Source organism: Phymastichus coffea, unplaced genomic scaffold (assembly GCF_024137745.1).
Source record: "Phymastichus coffea isolate CEN01 unplaced genomic scaffold, Cenicafe_Pcof_1.1 PCOF00009, whole genome shotgun sequence".
In the NCBI taxonomy this organism is placed as follows: domain Eukaryota; kingdom Metazoa; phylum Arthropoda; class Insecta; order Hymenoptera; family Eulophidae; genus Phymastichus; species Phymastichus coffea.
This window is the reverse complement of record NW_026706820.1, coordinates 2,157,128-2,177,622: the sequence shown is the minus strand read 5'-3', so window position 1 is coordinate 2,177,622 and position 20,495 is coordinate 2,157,128. Positions and strand designations below refer to the sequence as shown.

The following is a 20,495-nucleotide window of genomic DNA, read 5'->3' as shown; positions in this document are numbered from 1 at the left end:
GGCAATCAACCACTCGAACACTCACTGATGGTCATTCAATGGCAATCGACTCTTCGAACACTCACTGAGGCTAGTCACAAGGCTCGAATAGCTAGCAATTAGTCACTGGTCGAAACCCTACTGCCCGCGATCTCGCGCCTTCCGCGCTTTCTTACGCGCCCCTCCCTATAGGTACTCAAAACGGCCGAGCGCCGCCGGCTACGCACACATGTGCGGCTCATGCCGGCGACACTATCCCTCTCTCTCCTCCTCTGCTCTCCGCCTATGCCTATGCCTATCCCTCCAGCGCCAGGCATCTCCGCCGATCAGGAATCAGACCTGAAACAAAGCCACATCGTGCGTCGATACTCGGTTTTACTCAACCAAGACCGATGTGGTAGCGGCTCAGGGGAAGGCACGCGGAAGAGAGAGAGAGGCGAACAGGGCGATCGAATCTAATGATCGATTCGCCCGTCACAATTTTATATGACATCCTCCTATATAATTTAATTGTAATATATATATTATATTTTATACAATAAAATTTGACCTATAACAAATTGTTCATCGTTATAGGTACTACTCCCTATGCAGCTGTGAACTCTCAGATGAGGCGTAATGCCAGTCGCATGGCTACATTTCTATGGAATATGGCAAAGGAGTGCACTTACGTGCCTAACAGAAATGACGATGACCCAGACAATCAAGAGAATAATAATAATAATAATAATAATTGATTCGTATTAATCTGTAAATAAAGGAATTCATAAATATATATAAATATAAATATAATATAATATAATAATAAAAAAATCAACACAAAAATGAATAACTACGATATCTTTCATTATGCTCTCTTTTATTATGATCTTTGATTATGCTGACAATATTTTTCATGATGCTCCGTTCAAAATACTAACAATTCCATTTTTTTCAATCATTTTTTGAAATTCACTTTATGATACATTAGTCAAAGGTCAATCCGAAGGGAGGTATACATTTGTTTACTGGTACTGGAAAGTTTTGCATTCGAGTAGTATTGTTTTGAAGTATTTATTATAAAATAAAATCACACAAACAAATCAAACAAAAAAATACAAACACATATACATATACATACATAAACGTATGTACATGAGACATGAGATAGATGGGACACTGAATATGCGTATAACATAGTATTACGCGTACGTATAATACTCATGGGATATGCGTATAATACGCGTGAGACAAAAAAATTGGTAGGACAAAAAGCTGCTCAGACAGTGAACTATCAAAAAATCTTGTTTTACGAATAACTTTGTGAAAATTGTATCAATCGAACTAAAACATTTTTTAAATGAAAGATGGTAATCTCAATGATCGATTCTACCATATAATACATGCCCATATCGCTCGTGAAAATAATGAAACGATGAAAAATGCTTTTGGCCACGCCCCTTTTAGCCAATGTATTGTATATAGTGTACGGTGCGCCCGCAGTTCGCAGTTATTTCATAACCTACTCGCCTGCGTGTCGCTACCGCGACACTTGATATGCAAGTTAATTAAAATTGTGCACACAGTATAGATATAATTGATGCTAGCATATTATTTGCTTAAAATATTTCAATCATGAATTACAGTTAACAACAGAGATTTGGCATCATATGTCCAATTATCAAAGCTATGATAGTGCACGATAAGACTTTTACTGGCAAAAAGAAATTAAATTACACAATGTACTTGTAAATTAAATAATTTAATTTCTTTTTGCCAGTAAAAGTTTTATCGTGCACTGTCAGCATTGATAATTGGACATATGATGCCAAATCTCTGTTGTTAACTGTTAAAATTCATGTTTATGTATCTAATATAACATGTTAATGTATCAAATATTATATTATATATATTTTTTAAATTTGTTTTTTAAGACACAATGGAAGGTGATAGTGGCATGTCAGATGTTGGCGAGACAACAGCTCATGCTGCTGTTAGGTTTTATGCTGATAATGCAGAAGTAAATTTTCTCCCGGTGACTCATATCCAACACTATGATCCAAAAGAAAAAAAGTTTCCCTATGATGCTAAGGTGAAAAGTGGAAAGGGTGCTGAAGGCCAAGATATGTTTGAACCAGCAGTAATTCTGGAAATCGCTGCAGATAAGGAAACGTTACAAGCTAAAAAAAGAAGATGGCCTAAGCCAAATAAGAGACTCAGCACTGTTCTCCACGAGTTAGCTCAGAAGCACCAGGATCAAGAAGTTAATGGAAAGGAAAAGGCAAAAGGGAAAGGAAAAGCTAAAAAAGGGATATTCTCAACGACGTCATCAAATAAGGTTTTTATGCTATGTATACAACATACTTTCATAGTAGTCAATATGTACACTCGGTGGAACATTTTTATGATTAAAAAAATAAATATTGCTAGCTATATGTGGAGTATAAATATTTCAGATTTGTTGATTTTACTGTGGTATATACTACATATTAACAATTTTGGATGTTTCTATTTTTTGTTGCTATTTATTGTTCAACTTTCATTATAAATTTTACAAGAAATCTATACTTTGAATATTATATTTTTTAGTGTATAAATTTTAAATAACTATTTAACTCTAAGATCACACACTTCGTTTCCTTATTCAGGACCAAAAGCTGCCCTCTCCACTCTCAGTAGCAGATGCAGAAACAGCTATGGGCAGCAAATTAAAAATGCTGCAAAGTAATTTAGAATTTAATGAAGCTACCACAACTAAAGAATTTGAGAAAGACAAACGTATAATGGAATTAGAAGAGCAATTAAAAGCACTTCAAAAAAAAATGCAAGGACAGTCAAATAATTCTTCGAATTATAGCCCTAGTATTTCAGCTTCCCCTAGCATGAATGATATTTATACCCCACAATCTGCACGTTACTCAAGGACAAATCCTCTATTACCATGCAATATTATCCTTAAAGGTAAGTAATTCAAAAATATATAATAGTGTTTATATCGTTGAAGCAGCTTTAAGTATACTGGAATATTCGTTTTTCAGATGTACTGGATACTTCCTATAGCTCAAACGTGAATTTTCGTTTATCTCCAGCAAATAAAGTATCAACCAGCAAAGCATTGGAAAGCAGACCATCCACAAGTGGAATACAAAAACAGTCATTGAAGGAAAAAGATATTGGAAAAGATGCAGTACCTAAAAATAAATTAAAAATTAGTTCACAAAAGAGAGCAGTTGCCGAGAAAAGAAGAAATATCAGGAAGGAGCCAGATAAGAAACCAAAGAATAAAAAGTACAAAAAAAAACTAAAAAGTGTCCTATACGATTCAGACGACTATATTCAGTCAGATTGCGAAATAAAGAGGCGGAGACTCACCACCTGGGAAGAGGAAGCGACGGAAGACAAACCAGCGGTAAGTATTTATCCGATAAATTATAAATAAATAAAATATTGACTTTTCAGTCATAAATTTCCAGGAAAATAACGTTATTTTCTGTACATGACGTTATTTCCTATAAGAAATAACGTTATTTCATTTTCAGAGCTAAACCAATTCTTTAAGAAATAACGTTATTTTATGTAAACGACCTTATATGTATAATAATTTCCAGAGAACTATGTTCCATCTACATTTTGGAGTTTCGGTGCCCTATAAAGCTTGGAAAAAAGCCAAGCGGGTAAAGTCAGCTTATAAATTCTTGAGGGAACTAATTCCCTACATATGGGAAACTGATGAATTTCTATGCTTGGCTATACAAATTAACCGAACAAAGGATGCTTCAAACAGGTCTCCTGTTGATCCCAAAAAATTTGAGGCATTAAAACGTACTGTATATTATCTAAATGATCTCTTTAAAAAATACCTTATACTGAATTTTTATTTCATTTGTAGGTGGATATGTCCAATACTTAATAGAAAACAAAATAATTCATAATGAGATGTCTTCTCAGAAAAAACGCGCTATTATACAGCAATTTGGAAGAAAACTTGGTACTATAATTGCTCAAGAAAGGCAAACTTATTCTACTTGCTCTGACGAGCTTCGCGAAGAAAAATATAATAAAAATGTAAATGAATCTGATGATAATGAGGATGAGGATGAGGATGAGAATCATGATGAAGATCAGAATGAGGACGACGAAGAGAATAACGATAATGATGATTCTGAGATTAATGAAGATGATCTGGAATATGATTGATCCGAAGTACAATCAACTTGTCATCTTTAATTAGCTTTTTTTCTTAATGTTCAAAAAGTTCCATAACGTCTTATTTATTTTAGAATATAAAAAAATCTTGTATTATGTACGTATAATGCAAATATTACATATTTTTCACACATATATATAATGCTATTTAACTTTTTTCTATAAGTTTAAGGGCTACGTGATATTATATGTAAAACAAATATGTACGTCTATGATAATATATTTGAATAAGATTACAATACAATAACAACAAAATTACATCATTTCATTTTACTAAATTTCCATGGAACTAACGTGATTTTCGGTAAATGACGTTATTGTTAACGGGAAATAACGTTATTTGGTTTCGACAGCACTCCAAATTTTTGAAAAAATAACGTTATTTTCTGCAAATGACGTTATCATCTGTGAGAAATAACGTTATTCCATTTCCAGACCTAAATCACTTCTTTGAGAAATAACGTTATTTTCTGTAAATGACGTTATTTCCGACGAGAAATAACGTTATTTGGTTTCAACAGCACTCCAAATTTTTGAAAAATAACGTTATTTTACGTTCCAAAACCTAACACGTCCAATAACGTTATAAATAACGTCATTAATGACGTAATTAAATAACGTCATTAATGACGTCATTTTTTGCAATAGGGTGATGTTTGTCACAACCTAAGAGGTTGTTAAGGTAGGATGCTGTAGAAGTCGGTAGGGTGTTTGGTAAACTATATGATGGTCTCACTCTCTCTCTCTCTCTCTCTCTATTTCTCTCTCTCGCTCTCCTTCGATAGTAGGGCGCTTATGCTGGCTGAGTGTGGATCCCTGGAGAGGGGGTAGCGTCTCTAGTTTGCTAGGCGCGTACACCGTATAGTGCGGATGCTGTTTTCTCTCTCTCTCTCTATCTCTCTCTCTCTATCCCTCTCTCTCTCTCTCTCTCTATCCCTCTCTCTCTCTCTCTCTATCTCTCTCTCTCTATCCCTCTCTCTCTCTCTCTCTCTATCCCTTTCTCTCGCTCTCCTTTAATAGTAGGGCGCTTAGTAAGCTTATGCTAGCTGAGTGTGAGCCCTCGGAGAGGGCGTAGCGTCTCTAGCTTGCTAGGCGTAGCCACCACCCACCTACCCACCTCCTACCTTTCGTCTGACTACCCCCTCTTCAACCTACAGCGCCGAAACCGCTGCTTTCAGCGCCACCATAGTGCTTAAGAGCGCAGTCTTTCGAGACAGCCCGCTTCCCTAGCTTTCTTAGCAGTGACAAGCAGTAGCAGTAGCAGTAGCAGTAGCAGTAGCAGTAGCAGTAGCAGTAGCAGTAGCAGTAGCAGTAGCAGTAGCAGTAGCAGTAGCAGTAGTAGTAGTAGTAGTAGTAGTAGTAGTAGTAGTTATCCTACGCGCATTTTCATTACAATGGCTTCTATTTCTTATTTTGAAAATACAGTACGCGATTTATGGAAAGTCTATTACAACTCAGACGCTAATAAGGATGATTTTATTAGATGGAACAATATAATAATTACCGCTTTGAATTCTCTTGAAGAATATATGTTACGGCCTAACTTAAGTAGAGCAATATGACAGAGATGTCAAACATGCGCTACTCATTTGAATTCAATCGAAATTAATTTAAATAATTCCATAAAAGTCGGAGGAAATCATTACGAGTCATTCCAAACCAAATTGAAGGGGATGGAGTTATTTGGCGTGAAATAAATTCAGCATTAGAAAAAAGAAATGTCAGCTCAATTTCCCGTAAGAAAAAATAATATAGAGGACATTCAAGTAAAGTATTTCAACACCGAAAATATTTCTATTTTTAGAACGACAGATCTTAAATTATGGTTTACAGAAAATATTGAAGATGTTATACTTAAAAATTTAGAAGAATTTCAAGAAAAAGATTCCGGTTGGACATTAAAAACTATCATCGGTATTACTGTTAATATAAATAAATTTAATCCTTCCAAACCTGGCTCATATATTCAACTACCAAAACAAATAGCAGATAAAAAAGCAATTATCAACGTTCAAAATACAGATAATGAATGTTTTAAATGGGCTGTGCTTGCCTGTCTTCATCCAGCTAGATTTCCTAGCGAAAGAGTTCAAAATTATATGCCCTTTGCGAATGAATTGAAATTCGATGATATAAACTTTCCTGTTGAGGTAAAGAATATTTATAAACTTGAAAAATAAAATAGTATTTCAATAAATCTATACATACTAAAAAAATACGGTTTTAAATTCGAAGTCTCACCATATTATATATCAACTTTAAAACAAGATAAGCATGTAAATCTTTTGTTACTACAAAGCGATTATATTGATGAGAATGAAACAGAAAAATCTATTAGATCAAATAACAAAGATAATTTCAAATAAAAATTCCACTATGTATGGATTAAAAACTTATCTGCTCTTGTTAGAAGTCAAGTAACGAAATATACTGCACAAATTTATCTCTGTGAACGCTGTCTCCACTATTTTAATAATAAAGAAAAATTGAATATTCATGAGACAGATTGTTTAAAATTAAATAAATATAGAGTTAATCTACCTAATTTTCCTCTTCTGAAATTTAATTATCTATGCTAATTTAGAGTTCTTATTGAAACCAGTAAATAATGGACGATCCTTCCAAGATCACGAAGCCTTTAGTGTTGGACTTTATATAAAATGTAGTTATGATGATTTCATATCAATCTTTAAGATGTATAGAAAAAAACTGAATGAAGAACAATCACCCGCACAATGGATTATCAAATAATTTCAGATTTTGTTAGATGAAATGGATCAAATATATAAGAATGCAATAGAAATGAATCTTTCATGGCGTAATCAAATGGATTTCAAGATGAGAAAAGTGTGTCATATTTGTAGAAAATATTTTCAATGTGATGAAACAATAGTTAGAGATCATTGTCATTTGACGGGCCGATTTAGATGTGCTTCTCACGCATTCTGTAATTTAAATTATAAGAATCCTTATTTTATACCAGTCGTCTTCCATAACCTTACTCGATATGATTCTCATTTTATAACAAAAGAAATAGCTACTAGCTCTGATTTTGAGGGAAATGTGACTGTTTTAGCTCAAAACAAGGAAAGATATATAGCTTTCACAAAACACGTGGACGGTAGTACTATAAATTTTCGATTTATTGATTCGTTTCGTTTTATGCCATCATCTCTCGAAAAATTGGCTTCATACTTAACCAAACTAAATATCGTAGAGCATGAATTCAAGATAGATAAATATACAAAAACATAAATAGAATTATTGAAGAGAAAAGGCGTTTTTCCATATGAGTATGTTAACAGTTTTGAAAAATTATAACAGACTCAATTACCACCTATCGAAGATTTTCATAGTTAATTGATAGATAGCAACATCTCTGAAGCTGACTATGAGCATGCTCAAAAAGTGTGGAATGCATTTGACATCATTGATTTAGGACAGTATTCTGATTTATATTTAAAGACTGACGTATTACTCTTGGCCGATATTTTTGAAAATTTTCGTAAAACTTGTATGGATGCGTATCAACTCGACCCAGCACACTATTATACTACTCCTGGATTAACATGGGATGCTATGTTAAAGTGTACAAAAATTGAGGAGGTATTAGTCAATGCTGTAATAGATACTCAAAAGCTATAATCGATATATGGGCTCAGAATATAATGATAAAGAACCTAGCAAGACTTTGATGTACTTTGATGTTAACAATTTATATGGATGGGCGATGATGCAATCATTACCATATAAAAATTTTAAGTGGGTCTCTAACATCGATGAGCCTCATTTTTTCAATCTTTCCGATAATAATGAGGTTGGATATATTTTAGAAGTTGATCTAGAGTATCCAAAAGAACTACACCACGAACATAAGGACCTTCCACTTTGGCCTGAACATAACACACCACCTGGATCAAGACAAAAAAAACTTTTAACAACACTGTATAATAAAGAACAGTATGTCATTCATTATAGAGCGCTAAAGCAGGCTATTAAATACGGACTCAAAATAAAACAAATACACAGAGCACTTCAGTTTAATCGAAAGCCGTGGCTTAAAACTTATGTAGATTTGAATACAGAAAAAAGAAAACAAGCTAAAAATGAATTTAAAAAGTTATTCTATAAACTCATGATTAATGCAGTATACGGAAAGACTATGGAGGATGAAAGGAAACGAAAAGACGTTAAATTAATCAGTGCATGCAGTGGCAGATATGGAGCAGAAGCACGGATCGCCCAACCCAACTTTCATAGTAGTTCAATCTTTGATGAAAATTTAGTAGCAATACAGTTATTATGGTCGTCTATTAACATTGAAAAACCAATATATATATTGGACTTTGTGTGCTAGATCTCTCAAAAACATTAGTATATGACTTCCATTATGGCTACATAAAAGAAAGACTACCTCATAAAGCAAAATTACTTTATACTGATACACATAGCCTCGTATATGAATTTCAAGATGTTGATAATAATGAAAGAAGATATCAATAAATTTAATACATCAGATTGCTCAGAAAATAATCAGTTTAATATGCCGTTAGTTAATAAAAAAGTTTTCGGTATTATGAAAGGTGAATGTAATGGTAATATTATGAGAGAATTCATTGGACTTCGAAGTAAAATGTATAGTATACTATGTAACGGGGTTAATACCGTTTATTCAATTTAATGCGCACGATCGTATTGAAGAGCGCGCGTGATTACTTATACGGTCAAACATGAAAACCGGAGAGCAGGAGGGAACGGGTATCAGTCAACCAACTATCTACTATTGAAATAAATACGATGAAATTCTAATCAATATCACATGCGAGATCGTTTATTTCCTTTAAACTATACACTGTATTCGGCCCGCGTGTTTATGTTTACAAAACGCTCGCGCGACAATAACAAACGGAGTCGGATGACTCGCCGCTCATTGTTTGCCGAGATAATATATGCACGTTTTCTAGCGAGTACGAGAGATTAGTTATTTAGCAATTCCGTCGCAATCGCGAAATTAAGCTGGCCAGCTTACCTCATTAACTCTCGCAAGGGAAGCAAGTGATACGAAGAAGGAGGCTCTTGCAGCACACAATAGTCTTTCGGCAAACGTTTATATGCAAGTGATACTGCCTCTCGTTCACGGTTTCACCCTCGATGGCGAAACTCTTCACTCACGCACGCTTACACGCACACTCGTAGTGTTCAGTATCAGGCACGGCTCCTGCAGGCTTGGATTAGCTCGTCTCGGCACTCAGAAAACTCGGGAAAATATTCAAGATATTCGCTGCACGGCTCGGCGATCGAATTCTAATCCTCGACTCTTCTCAGGCGATATCGATAGCTGATCCTCGACTGGCTCATTTTCATACGTGCGCGTTCCGTCCCGTCGCGTGCCGAATTCCCTCGTCACATTTTCCCCAACCGGTAGGTGCTGCTCTCGCGGGCAGCCGCATGGTTGGGCCGTTAGCGCTAATTAGACGTTTACCGTCACAGCCCCCTTCTAGTCTGGACCTATGGGGTTCTCGACTATAGATTCAAGCGCTATTCTTTAGGAGGTTAAGATGCTAAAGGATAATAACAGGTCACGTTCTCCGTGATATTTCGTTTTTATTGGACGTTGGTGTGGGTGTTACGTGACGCTTCATTGTGTTATAATTGTATTTTGTCGAATAATATTTCGCTCTCGAGATTTCCGTTCGGACATAGTATAGCTAGCAGTATTTGTGTGCGCGACTCGGTAGGAATGAGCGGCAGAGGCTGATTCACGTTGAGTCATCATGCTGCGACAGCATGCTTCGGTCAGCGTGCTTAGCTAGGTAAGACGAGCCGATACGAGAAGCGTAAACGTCTAAAGCATATGTGCGAGAGAGAGAGACGGAATGCGAGGGACAAAAGATATATAATGAACCGGCGAAAACAACGACAAGAGCGAGAAGAATTAGTCAGTTAGGAGTGAGCGCTCAACTAAGAAGCCTGCATTTTTCCTACTGAAGTTAAATCCATAATAAGAATTTGAGAATATAATTGTTCGAGTTGCAATTAAGTATTAGAAGTGTCGAGTACAATTGTTTTAATAATTTTGTGTAAACGAAAATCATAGGAATTATCATTTTCTTGTGTGTTGCTACACTATTGGATAAAAAATATATTGGACCAGTTGATCTGATCAGATTCAAAGAAAAAGTGATTGGCCACATCACGAAGCAAATAATATTTTGGACCAATTTATATTTACAATATTAATACAAAGTGAGTAATACTTTTTATGTAACCAAAAAATAATAGACATCGCGAGGCGAAAATTACGCGTCTGAGAATTTATATATATATATATATCTATTCTGCTTAACTTATTAATGTTGTGAAAGAGACTAGAATAAATATTATAAATATAAACGCCTATAAGTGTATCCATATGCTTCCCCATTATATTAAAGAAAATCGCTATTACATTTTTCTTTTTAATAAACAAGCGAGAAACCTTATAAACGTTCAATTATTTACTTTACAATCGCGATATTGAGTGTCGGATTATAATTAACAGGGATTTCATTATTGACGCGCGAACGGGCCGGGGTGCCCGAAAGCCTGACTGCCGCCCGAGTCTAAGGCCGCTCGACTGTTAAAAAGGCCTTCGTACGGGACAAACTCGCCTCGCGCGAGTTGTCACCTATCAATTGGTAGCAGAGCGTGGTTTCTCAGGCTTTATCTTTTCGCTTTTCTGGCGTTGATAAAATCTTAATAATTAAGTGAATAACTTCACAAAATTAATACACATTGATTAATATATATTGATTGGCACGAGTATTAATGTAATAAGTATGAATACACTATATTATTAGTATATATATTGTAACGGGGTAAAACCGTTTAATTATTTTATTTCGCGCGTTTACACTAAAAGGACGCGCGTAGTTAATTATGCTCAGTACGTAAATCGGGGAGCATGTGGAAACGTGCGTCAGTCAACCAGTAAGTCCTCTTATCTTAGGAAAGTGAGTGGAAGCTATGAGATATAAGTGAATCGAAAAGCACTTGTTAGTAATACGAACTAGATCTTTTATTATTCCTCATAATCTACAGAAGGTCGGCCCGCGCGTTTGTTTACATTGACGCTCACTCGTCGGCAACACGTATTGCCGGGACGCTCGCTGCTCTTTGTTGTTAGAGCCGTTACACGTACGGTTCGGATATCGGAAATTAGTTATCAATCATGCAGTCGCGATCGCGAAATTAAGCTGACCAGCTTACCTTATATTTGCAGGCGATCGGAGAAAAACACAAATAACTCGCACAGAGCGGATCAGTTTCTATTGTCTATTTCGCGAGTCGCGAGTTCGCGCACGTTATGGTTTCGCCCTCGATGGCGAAACCTCACACACACACTCGTCCTGGCCTCAAACTGATAGCTGGATGGCACCTTGGCGGCTACAATCCTGGATAACTGGCTGCTGCTGTTCTGATGCGTTGTAGTTGTCAAGGGCACGTGAATCGGCGGTGGCGATAGCGAAAAGCGGGCGGACACAACAGTGGTCAATGCTTCACGCGAATTCAATCGCGCGCGTTCCGTCTGCTCGCGTGCCGAATTCCTTAGTTACGAATTTCGTCCTCCCGGCAGGTGCTGCCCTCACAGGCAGCAATTAAGCTAAATAATTAGCGCTAATTTGGCGCTTACCGTCACAATATATTATTGATTGGTGTGTAATATATAGTATTACATAGTGTTAATATATGTTGATGCGTATTAATTAATATTAATACATATTAATTAATCCGCCGTCTTTATCATCATTATTAATATTTTTTTTTCCTCTCATAACTCATATATTATTTTACCTTAGTCTTGTGTAATATTTACGTTATATTTAATTATAATTGCGATTAGAAAAATATAATTTCTTTCCCGTGCTGTACGAAACGCGATGCGGGTGAATAGGACGCTCGTTTTTGAGCAGGCTAAAGCCACGCCGAGGAAGTGGAAAATTGTTTTTCACACGATCGGGCGCTCAGGAATTCATTGGAGTTTCGGTTTTTGGTCGCGTAAGCGTAATTAGAGTCTTCGCGTCTGAAACCGGGTGCGTCCTTTTTCCGTTCCTAAATTTCATGCTTAGTTGACGGAATAGCATTGGCAACGTGATTCTTTTGCTTAAAAATATTTGAAAGTCGAAACGCGGTTTAGCAGAATTCCCTTGGGGTATTATTTATGAACGATCGTTTAAAATTTGATGTGCGCATTTGCGCAATATTTTCTTCTGTGAAATAGACGAATTTATTTTTTTTTATTTTGTTGTAATAGGGGATTCACACTTAGCATTGTCCCGTACCATTCTGTTATTAAAATTTCCCTTAATTATTTTTACTTTTACTTTTATTACTAAACGATAGATATATATTAGTTAATAAAATATATATTTTATTGGTTAATAAATTAATTTATTAATTAATAATTTATTTTATTAATATAATTTATTTATTGATTAATGGAATAATACAAATTAATTATTAAAATAAAAATTTTTAATTATATATATATATATATAATAAATTGTTATTGATTGATAATAATAATTAGTATTTTATTGGTAATTATTATTTGAATAAATTATTAATTGTTAATTATAATTGATAATAATAATAATTGGTATTTTGTTGAAAATAATTATTTGAATAAATTATTATCTTGTTAGGAATTATTATCATTGTATTATCGGCTTTATTCATTTATTATCTATAATATTAAAAAAAAATATATATATAAAAAGGACCCTGGGCCATATATAGTATAATCCGTAAACCACTGCGGGAAAATTTACTGCGACCTTATATGAAAAAAGAAAGCCGAATGCCTCGTCTTCCTATAGACTCTTGAGTCTGCTAGAGACAGCGGGTAAACTGTACGAAGCGCTAATAAAACCGAAACTAACGGATGTGGTAACATCAACGGAGAACCGTGGACAACCGGCATGGTTTTCGAAGGCAATGCTCGACAATAAGGGTAATACGACAGATCACGGATAGTTTTTCGTAGACGAAGCGCATTTGCTATAGGGCGAGACCAATAGAAACACTGGTCATCAAGATGCCTTCACTTAGCCAAATGGAGTGATATACTTGAGGCCCTTGAAAGCCTCGACTCTCCATATACCTCATGTGTACGTAGGGATCTATCTTGGATCTGAAATTCTGGAATATAGTATATGACGCATTACTGAGACTGAAGATACCGTAGGGAGTGAAGATGGTCGCCTACGCTGGTGATATCGCAGCAGTGATGACAGCACGCACCACGGAGTTAGCAAATGTCTAGATATGGGCTGAGGCTGGCCCTGGCTAAGAGGCAACTGATCCTTCTAATGGGAAACAGAATTAACACACTTATTCCAGCGTCGGTTGGTGGTTTTCAGACAGAGACCAGAGGGACGGTTAAGTACCTGAAGGTGACCCTAGATACAAAACTTACGTCACACATATAGAAAACGACCAAGAGGAACAATTAGAGGATGAGTGGGATGAATGTGCCGCCAGAACCAAGAGAAAGTTCAACCGAATGCGAAGTCGATGTTGACCGAAATTCCGGAAGTATCGACGTCCGAAAAACCGGGAATTTCCACATAGTATGGAACAATTTTACTATTGAAGAGGACGGGATGTTAGGCAGAGATTACTTGATCGATACCAATGCAGTGATTTCGTATTATCATAACAGCCTAATGGTAAATAGCGACGTAATGAACCCGATATCGTTTTTACCGAATGATGTTCCCATTGACCGATTACAAGATGATCTGATACAAGCTATGACCATTAGAGCTCGTGAAGATGAGGTATCGGATATTGAAACTTCAGCGGACCTAGATCGAGGAATAGAACAACTGGGTTGTAAAGAAAACATGAATAATAAGATTACAAATGGCGAAGAGGGACTGCCGGTTGGCACGGTACGATATACATTAGCACCAAGGACTCGTCAAGTTATACAGATTAATTTGCTGAAGAGTACGCTCGCAGAAGGGTATTTACCTAGAATAAATGTGGCGGATGATAAAGTGTTTCTTGGGGAAGGCATAGTCATTAACGATCATGAGACCTGTAAGATTATGGCCATCAATACCCATGAGAGGGAAGTAACAATAAAAGTGGACCCGAAGAAAATTATTCCATTTGAATATTACAAATCGGAATTCTCTAGTGACACGAATTCGGATCGAAAAGATAGCTTCAAGGACCACAGACTATGGATCAATCCGAGAACCGATATAGGCAATTATTGCAACTGATTAGAACAGGACACCTTAACTCGCATGAACTCAAGAGTATTAAACGCTTATTGAAGAAATATCCGAATGTGTTTCTACTTCCTGGAAACCTTTACCGTGTACTAATTTAATAGAACATGAAATACACTTAGAGAATAGAATACCGGTTAATACCAAACAGTATAGGCATCCCCCTATATACCGAAAATTTATATCGGACCAAATTAAAAAACGATTAAGGGAAGGAATAATCGAAGAATCAAATTCACCTTATAACTCGCCGCTCTGGATTGTTCCTAAAAGCCCGGCGAGTGATGGTACACCAAGGTGGAGGTTGGTCATTGACTTTAGAGAACTAAATAAAAAAACCATTGGTGATGCCTACCCTTTACCTAACATCGCTGATATTCTAGATCAGTTGGGAGGTTCGATGTATTTTTCAACGTTCGACTTAATCAGTGGATTTCAACTAATTCCCTTAAGGGTTGAGGACAGGGAGAAGACGGCATTTTCGACCTTTGATGGACATTTTCATTACATCAGAATGCCAGAAGGACTAATGAATGCGCCAGCGACCTTCCAACGAATGATTAATGCGTTGTTGCGAGGACTATTGAATGTAGAAATGTTAGTGTACTTAGATGAAGTCATAGTTTACGCTAAGAACCTACATGAATATGAAGTAAAAGTAGGGAAATTATTTGGAAAACTTAGCAACGCAGGACTAGTTTTACAACCGAATAAGGTAAATTTCCTATGCCGGGAAGTAAAGTTCCTGGGATACATTGTTAGTGCTCGAGGAGTTGAGCCAGACCCTAAATTAGTCGAGGCCGTAAAGAAATTTCCAAAGCCCAATGGAGTAAAAAGCATTAGGTCTTTTCTTGGACTCTCCGAATATTACCGACGGTTCATCCAAGACTACTCGAAGATAGCCAAGCCCCTCAGTGATTTAACGAAAAAGGACCAAGCCTATAACTGGGGACCAGAGCAGAAAGAGGCTTTCGAAAAGCTGAAGCAGATGCTTTGTAAGGCTCCGATCCTAGCCTTTCCTGATTTCGGGAAGACTTTTACCTTAACCACAGATGCTTAGGATTATGCGATAGGAGCGGTCCTATCGCAGGAAGTGGATGGCCATGAAAGGCCTGTAGCGTATCTAGCCTGTAGGTAAATTCTCGCGACTCGGTACAGGAAGGCGCAGAAGGTTTCTGCAATAGTCAAAATGCTAAAATACAGAAAGTTTTACCAGACACAAATGCGCGAGATGCGATCGATCATGGTAGAAATTCTTTGGCGGGTAGTTCGCTCGAGAAGTGCCTAGCGAGGTAAAGTTGAGTTGCCGTTGCTGCGCATGAACGCGAGAGAGACAGGTTCAAGTATTTCGCCCACGGTTGGGCAGGCTTCGGAAAAGGCCGTTGCCTTAAGAAATAATGAGGAACCAGGGTTAGAATTGTTTTTCGAGAAAGCGAGCTCAAGCGCTGCGCTCCCGTCGGAGCGAGCTTCGACAAAGGTCGCGGCTATACGCGGTCCAGGTGAGCTTGCTGATGATTTGGTTTTGTTTAATGGACGTACGGTCGTTGGTACCGACGCACCGTCCGTTTCGGCGAGGGGAGGGTCTGAGTGTAACTCAGGGCTTTCTAGCCAAACAGTAAATGAATCGGATGCAGCAACAGTCGCGGTAGTAGAGAATAGGTTCTTTATTAAGGTCGACATAGGCGGGCAAGTCTATACAGCGCTGCTAGATTCAGGTGCACAGGTATCAGTGGTAGGGCCGAATCTTGGCTTACGGTTTAAGGATCGGTTAAGGCCGCCTACGATATTCGTACAGGGTATTTCAGGTGAGAAACCGCGAACGTGGGGGGACTTAAAGCTAAGTATGGAAATTGGTGGCAAGACTGATTGGTTGATTGCGACGGTAGTATCTACACTTAGGCACGACTTGATTTTAGGTGCAGATTTTTGGAATAAATGGGATATTAATATCAACTACGGTAATCGCGCTTGGCGGGCAGGTGACCAAGGCGATTGGTTTCAGTTAGCAGAGCAGGATAGTAGAGAAGTAGACGTTTACGCCGAATACGCGGGTTTGAGTAAATACGAGAAGGCTCAGAAAGAGACAATCATGGCGCTTGTTCGCCGGATTGTCCCGGAACCTGGTGAATCACCAGCGGTCACCAAGGTTATCGAGCACATTATCGACGTAGGCGATGCGCGCCCGATAAAGACGCCGATGCGCCGAATGTCGCCTCCAATATTAGCATTTACGCAGGAAGTAACCATGTGGCTATGGAAAGCGAGAATAATTAGGCCGTCGAATAGTCAATAGTGTAACGCGCCAGTGATCGTGCGTAAACAAGACGGTGATTATAGGTTTTGCCTCGATTTTAGACCAGTAAATAAGGTGACGAAAGTAGACGCGTATCCGATGCCTAGCATTGACGCTATTTTAGATAGGTTACGCGGAGCGGTTTACCTGTCGAAAATAGATTTGCGAGCGGCGTTTTGGCAAATTCCGTTATCTGAAAATAGCAAACAATATACAGCGTTTGCGGTTCCAGGTTCAAGATTATGGGAATTCGAGCGACTGCCGTTTGGATTGGTTAACGCGCCGGCTACTTTTACGCGCCTTATGGATGCACTTTTCGGTCCAGAGTATGAGGCGCATGTTTTCTGGTATCTTGATGATTTGTTGGTGGTTAGTGCAGATTTTGAGAGCCATATGTTATGGTTAGAAAAGGTTTTGAAGCGATTGGTAAGTGTAGGACTAGAAATCAATTTAGAAAAGTCTGATTTCTTTTGCACTGAGGTAACCTACTTAGGGTACAGGTTAGATGGTAAGGGCTTGCGTCCGGATGGTGATAAGGTAAAGCCGATAATAAATTATCCTGCACCTAGTAATGTAGCTCAATTGCGCCGTCTCCTAGGCATGGTAGGATGGTACGCGCGTTTTATCGAACACGAGAGTGAGGTAAAAGCCCCGTTCACTAAACTCATTCGTCAGGATCAACCGTGGGAATAGAAAGACGAACAGCAGATTGCATTTGAAAGGTTGAAGCGCGCATTAACAGAGGCTCCAGTACTTGCGCGCCCTTTCTATCTGCACTGCGACGGCTCTTCCTTCGCGTTAGGCGCGTGTTTGGTTCAGGTATTCGACGATGGCGAACATCCAATCTGTTACGCCAGTCGGATGCTAAACGTGCATGAGCGAAATTACTCGGTAAGCGAAATCGAATTTTTGGCAGTACTTTTTGCGGTAAAAAAGTTTAGACCTTATATTGAAGGTTCGCATTTTGTCATCATCACGGATCATAGCGCGCTCACGAGGATATTGAACAAACGAGAATTGACAGGGCGCTTAGAGTGGTGGGTACTCGAATTTCAGCAGTTAGATTGTGAAATCGTGCATCGAAAGGGAGCGCTGCATCATGTGCCGGACGCACTTTCGCGAGAGTTTGAGGACGGGCTAGTGATTTGTGCATTTAATGGAGTACAGGATGTTTGGTATTTGCAACGTGTTAACGACGTTCTCCAGAGACCAAAAAAATTCGAAAATTGGAGAGTAGAAAATAACGTCCTGTATCGTTTCATGCGCGATCACTTGCTTGACCCAGTGACTAATCGCGAGGAATGTTGGCGCATGGTAGTGCCGCTCGAGTTTAGAGAAAGGGTATTGAGGGACGCGCATTGTGAAGCATTTTCCGGACACCTAGGCCGGGAGAAAACTTACGATCGAGTAGCTCGTGAGTATTACTGGCCGGGAATTTGGTATGACGTGAAGACGCTTGTAGATAAGTGCGCTCAATGTCAACGGTATAAGGTAGTGCAGCAAGCGCCTTTAGGCTTCATGGGAAAACGCGTTGTGGAAAGGCCGTGGGCAGTAGTAGCGACTGATGTGGTAGAGCTGCTCCGTAGCAAGAACCAATATAAATATATGGTAGTACGGTCGGCAGACCGTCCTGCTCTCGCTGCTGCGCTAGAAGAGTTAATTCTGTTTCGATGGGAGACGCCAGAATATATTGTTAGTGATAACGCGAAGGCGTATAAAGGCAAGGTATTTCAGGAAAGACTGCGGAAATACGGCATTGAGCACTTGCCTTGCCCCGCTTATCACCAGCAGAGTGATCCGGTTGAACGCGTTCACAGGACGTTGAAGACAATGATTGCGATGTTTATAGATGCCGACCATAGAAGCTGGGATAAGCATTTGCATGAATTCCGTCATGCTATAAATACTGCGACCCAGGCGTCTACAAAAGTATCGCCGGCATTTTTAAATTATGGTAGGAATCCGCATCCGGTAAAGAGTTTAAGGCGTGAAACTGAAGTTAAAGGGCCGATAGTTAAGTTGGATACAAAGGCATGGGAAGATAGGCTATTACGTTTGAATGCGTTGCGCGATTTAGTAGCCAAGCATATTGACGAAGCACAGGAAAAGCAAAAGAAATACTACGATAAAGGTAGGTGACGAGCTCTTTTCCAAGTAGGCGATTTGGTTTGGCGAAAAGTGCATACGCTTTCGAATGCAGCGGCGGGCAAAAACGCGAAATTTGATCCGAAATATGACGGTCCGTTTAAAATCGTTCTGGTAATCTCGCCCGAGATTTATGAATTGGCCACGAATAGCAAACATTGCACCACTAGAGTACATGATTCGGAGATTAAGCGTTACATACCGCCACGGAAAGTAAACGCGTAATCTTTCAACTAATATAGGTGTAATAACGTATGTGTGTTGTGGTTTTTCTTTAAGGTTCCAGAGGTTGTACGACGCCAGGTGATGATGGCTGAGCAGGCCAGAGAGTCGGGCCGCGTGACCGAGATTGCTTTGGCCGAACTTCTTTCAGGCGTCGCGACTGACTCCGGTACCGCGCAGGTTATCAGGAAATCGGTGGCTGATGATGAGGGTGGCCAGGCAAAGGGCCAACCTTTACCGCCACCCTTACCTGCCCCGCCGATACCATTCGTTTAGCGGCACCTACACGCACTTGGGATGAGGCTGTCCGCCGAAGTGCAGCTTTTCGTCTCACGACGTTATGTATTCGTGAGGCGGCGGACCGGTCGCGAGTTTTAGAGGCAGCTCGAGGGATTGTCTTCCCAGTGGCGGAGGCCAGCAGCTCTGGCGATACCTCGCCGAGCCCACGCTTTGCCGTCAAGATGTTCCATGCCGTGGCAAGATGTTCCATTAGTAGGACTGCGAACCGATGACGTAAGTTTCGGCCAACGATAGAGCGGGGAGGACCCTCTTGCCCTCTGCAGTCAGCTACTAACGGCATTCTGCAGATGGCGATCAGCTCTAGCGATTCGGAAGAGGAGTCGATGCAGGCTGCGGAGCCGCCCCGCGTGGCTCCCCAGCCGCACATTCATGCTCCTCTCCCGTTTAAGCCGCTCGAGCAGCAGAGGTCGGACCCGGCTTATCAGTTCGTCCGTAGGGGTGGGCCAGCGCGTTACCCGCCGGCGGATTATGTCGAAGACGAGCGAAGAGAGGAGGTTGCGTTTCAATCTCTCCGCGTGTAACTTCGAGAGGCCATCCTCCGTGCAGGTCGCGTCGTTGCCTAAAGTTGCAAGGGTGGCCGCTGTGGAAGCAGCGAGCAGCCCTTCATCGACGGCATCGGCGGGGCATGCTACGTTTGGGGCCTCGGGAGTTGGGACAAGCGCTCCTGCCGAGAAGGCGGTGGTGGAAGACTGGAGGGTGGCGGCAAGGGCTAGGCTTTCCGATCAGGGAGCGAGGCCGGTCACGCCCGAGCTGCCGATCCCTCCTCGGTCATCGCCTGTTCTGCCTCCTCAGGCGGTGAGTTCAGCCTCGGTTTCTGAACAGTGAACTTGGGCGGACGGATCGGGTCAACGATTGACGAGGAGAATGTTCCTGAGAGGACTGGCACCGGTTCCTTGGGATCCGGAGGTTGATTTGCCCTTGTTCCGCTGTTTTAACTACAAAACGGGGGCGCACCAACGGTCAGTTTGCGAGGAGCCGTCCCTCACCCGTCCAGTTTGTCGGAATTGTGGACGACTAGATGTTTCGGTCTTTAACTGTCCGCGCTGCCGCGATGCTTATGAAGCGGAGCAGGCGCGCGGGCGGTTGAT

At 39.7% G+C, this 20,495-nt stretch overlaps 2 protein-coding genes across 2 annotated transcripts; both read left to right on the top strand.

Annotated features, from left to right (window-relative positions):
- Positions 1 to 1,897: 1,897 nt before the first annotated feature.
- Positions 1,898 to 4,155, top strand: LOC131671191 (glutamic acid-rich protein-like). The gene is made up of 5 exons (XM_058947444.1): positions 1,898 to 2,296; positions 2,607 to 2,919; positions 2,997 to 3,367; positions 3,567 to 3,780; positions 3,848 to 4,155. The coding sequence occupies exons 1-5, from the start codon at positions 1,898 to 1,900 to the stop codon at positions 4,153 to 4,155; spliced, it is 1,605 nt and encodes a 534-aa protein (XP_058803427.1).
- Positions 4,156 to 13,958: 9,803 nt separating this feature from the next.
- On the top strand, positions 13,959 to 19,383 carry LOC131671184 (uncharacterized). Its single transcript, XM_058947430.1, has 7 exons — positions 13,959 to 14,157; positions 14,495 to 14,849; positions 14,961 to 15,442; positions 16,427 to 16,614; positions 18,475 to 18,871; positions 18,941 to 19,098; positions 19,165 to 19,383. Exons 1-7 carry the CDS (start codon positions 13,959 to 13,961, stop codon positions 19,381 to 19,383), a joined length of 1,998 nt encoding a protein of 665 aa, XP_058803413.1.
- Positions 19,384 to 20,495: the final 1,112 nt, after the last annotated feature.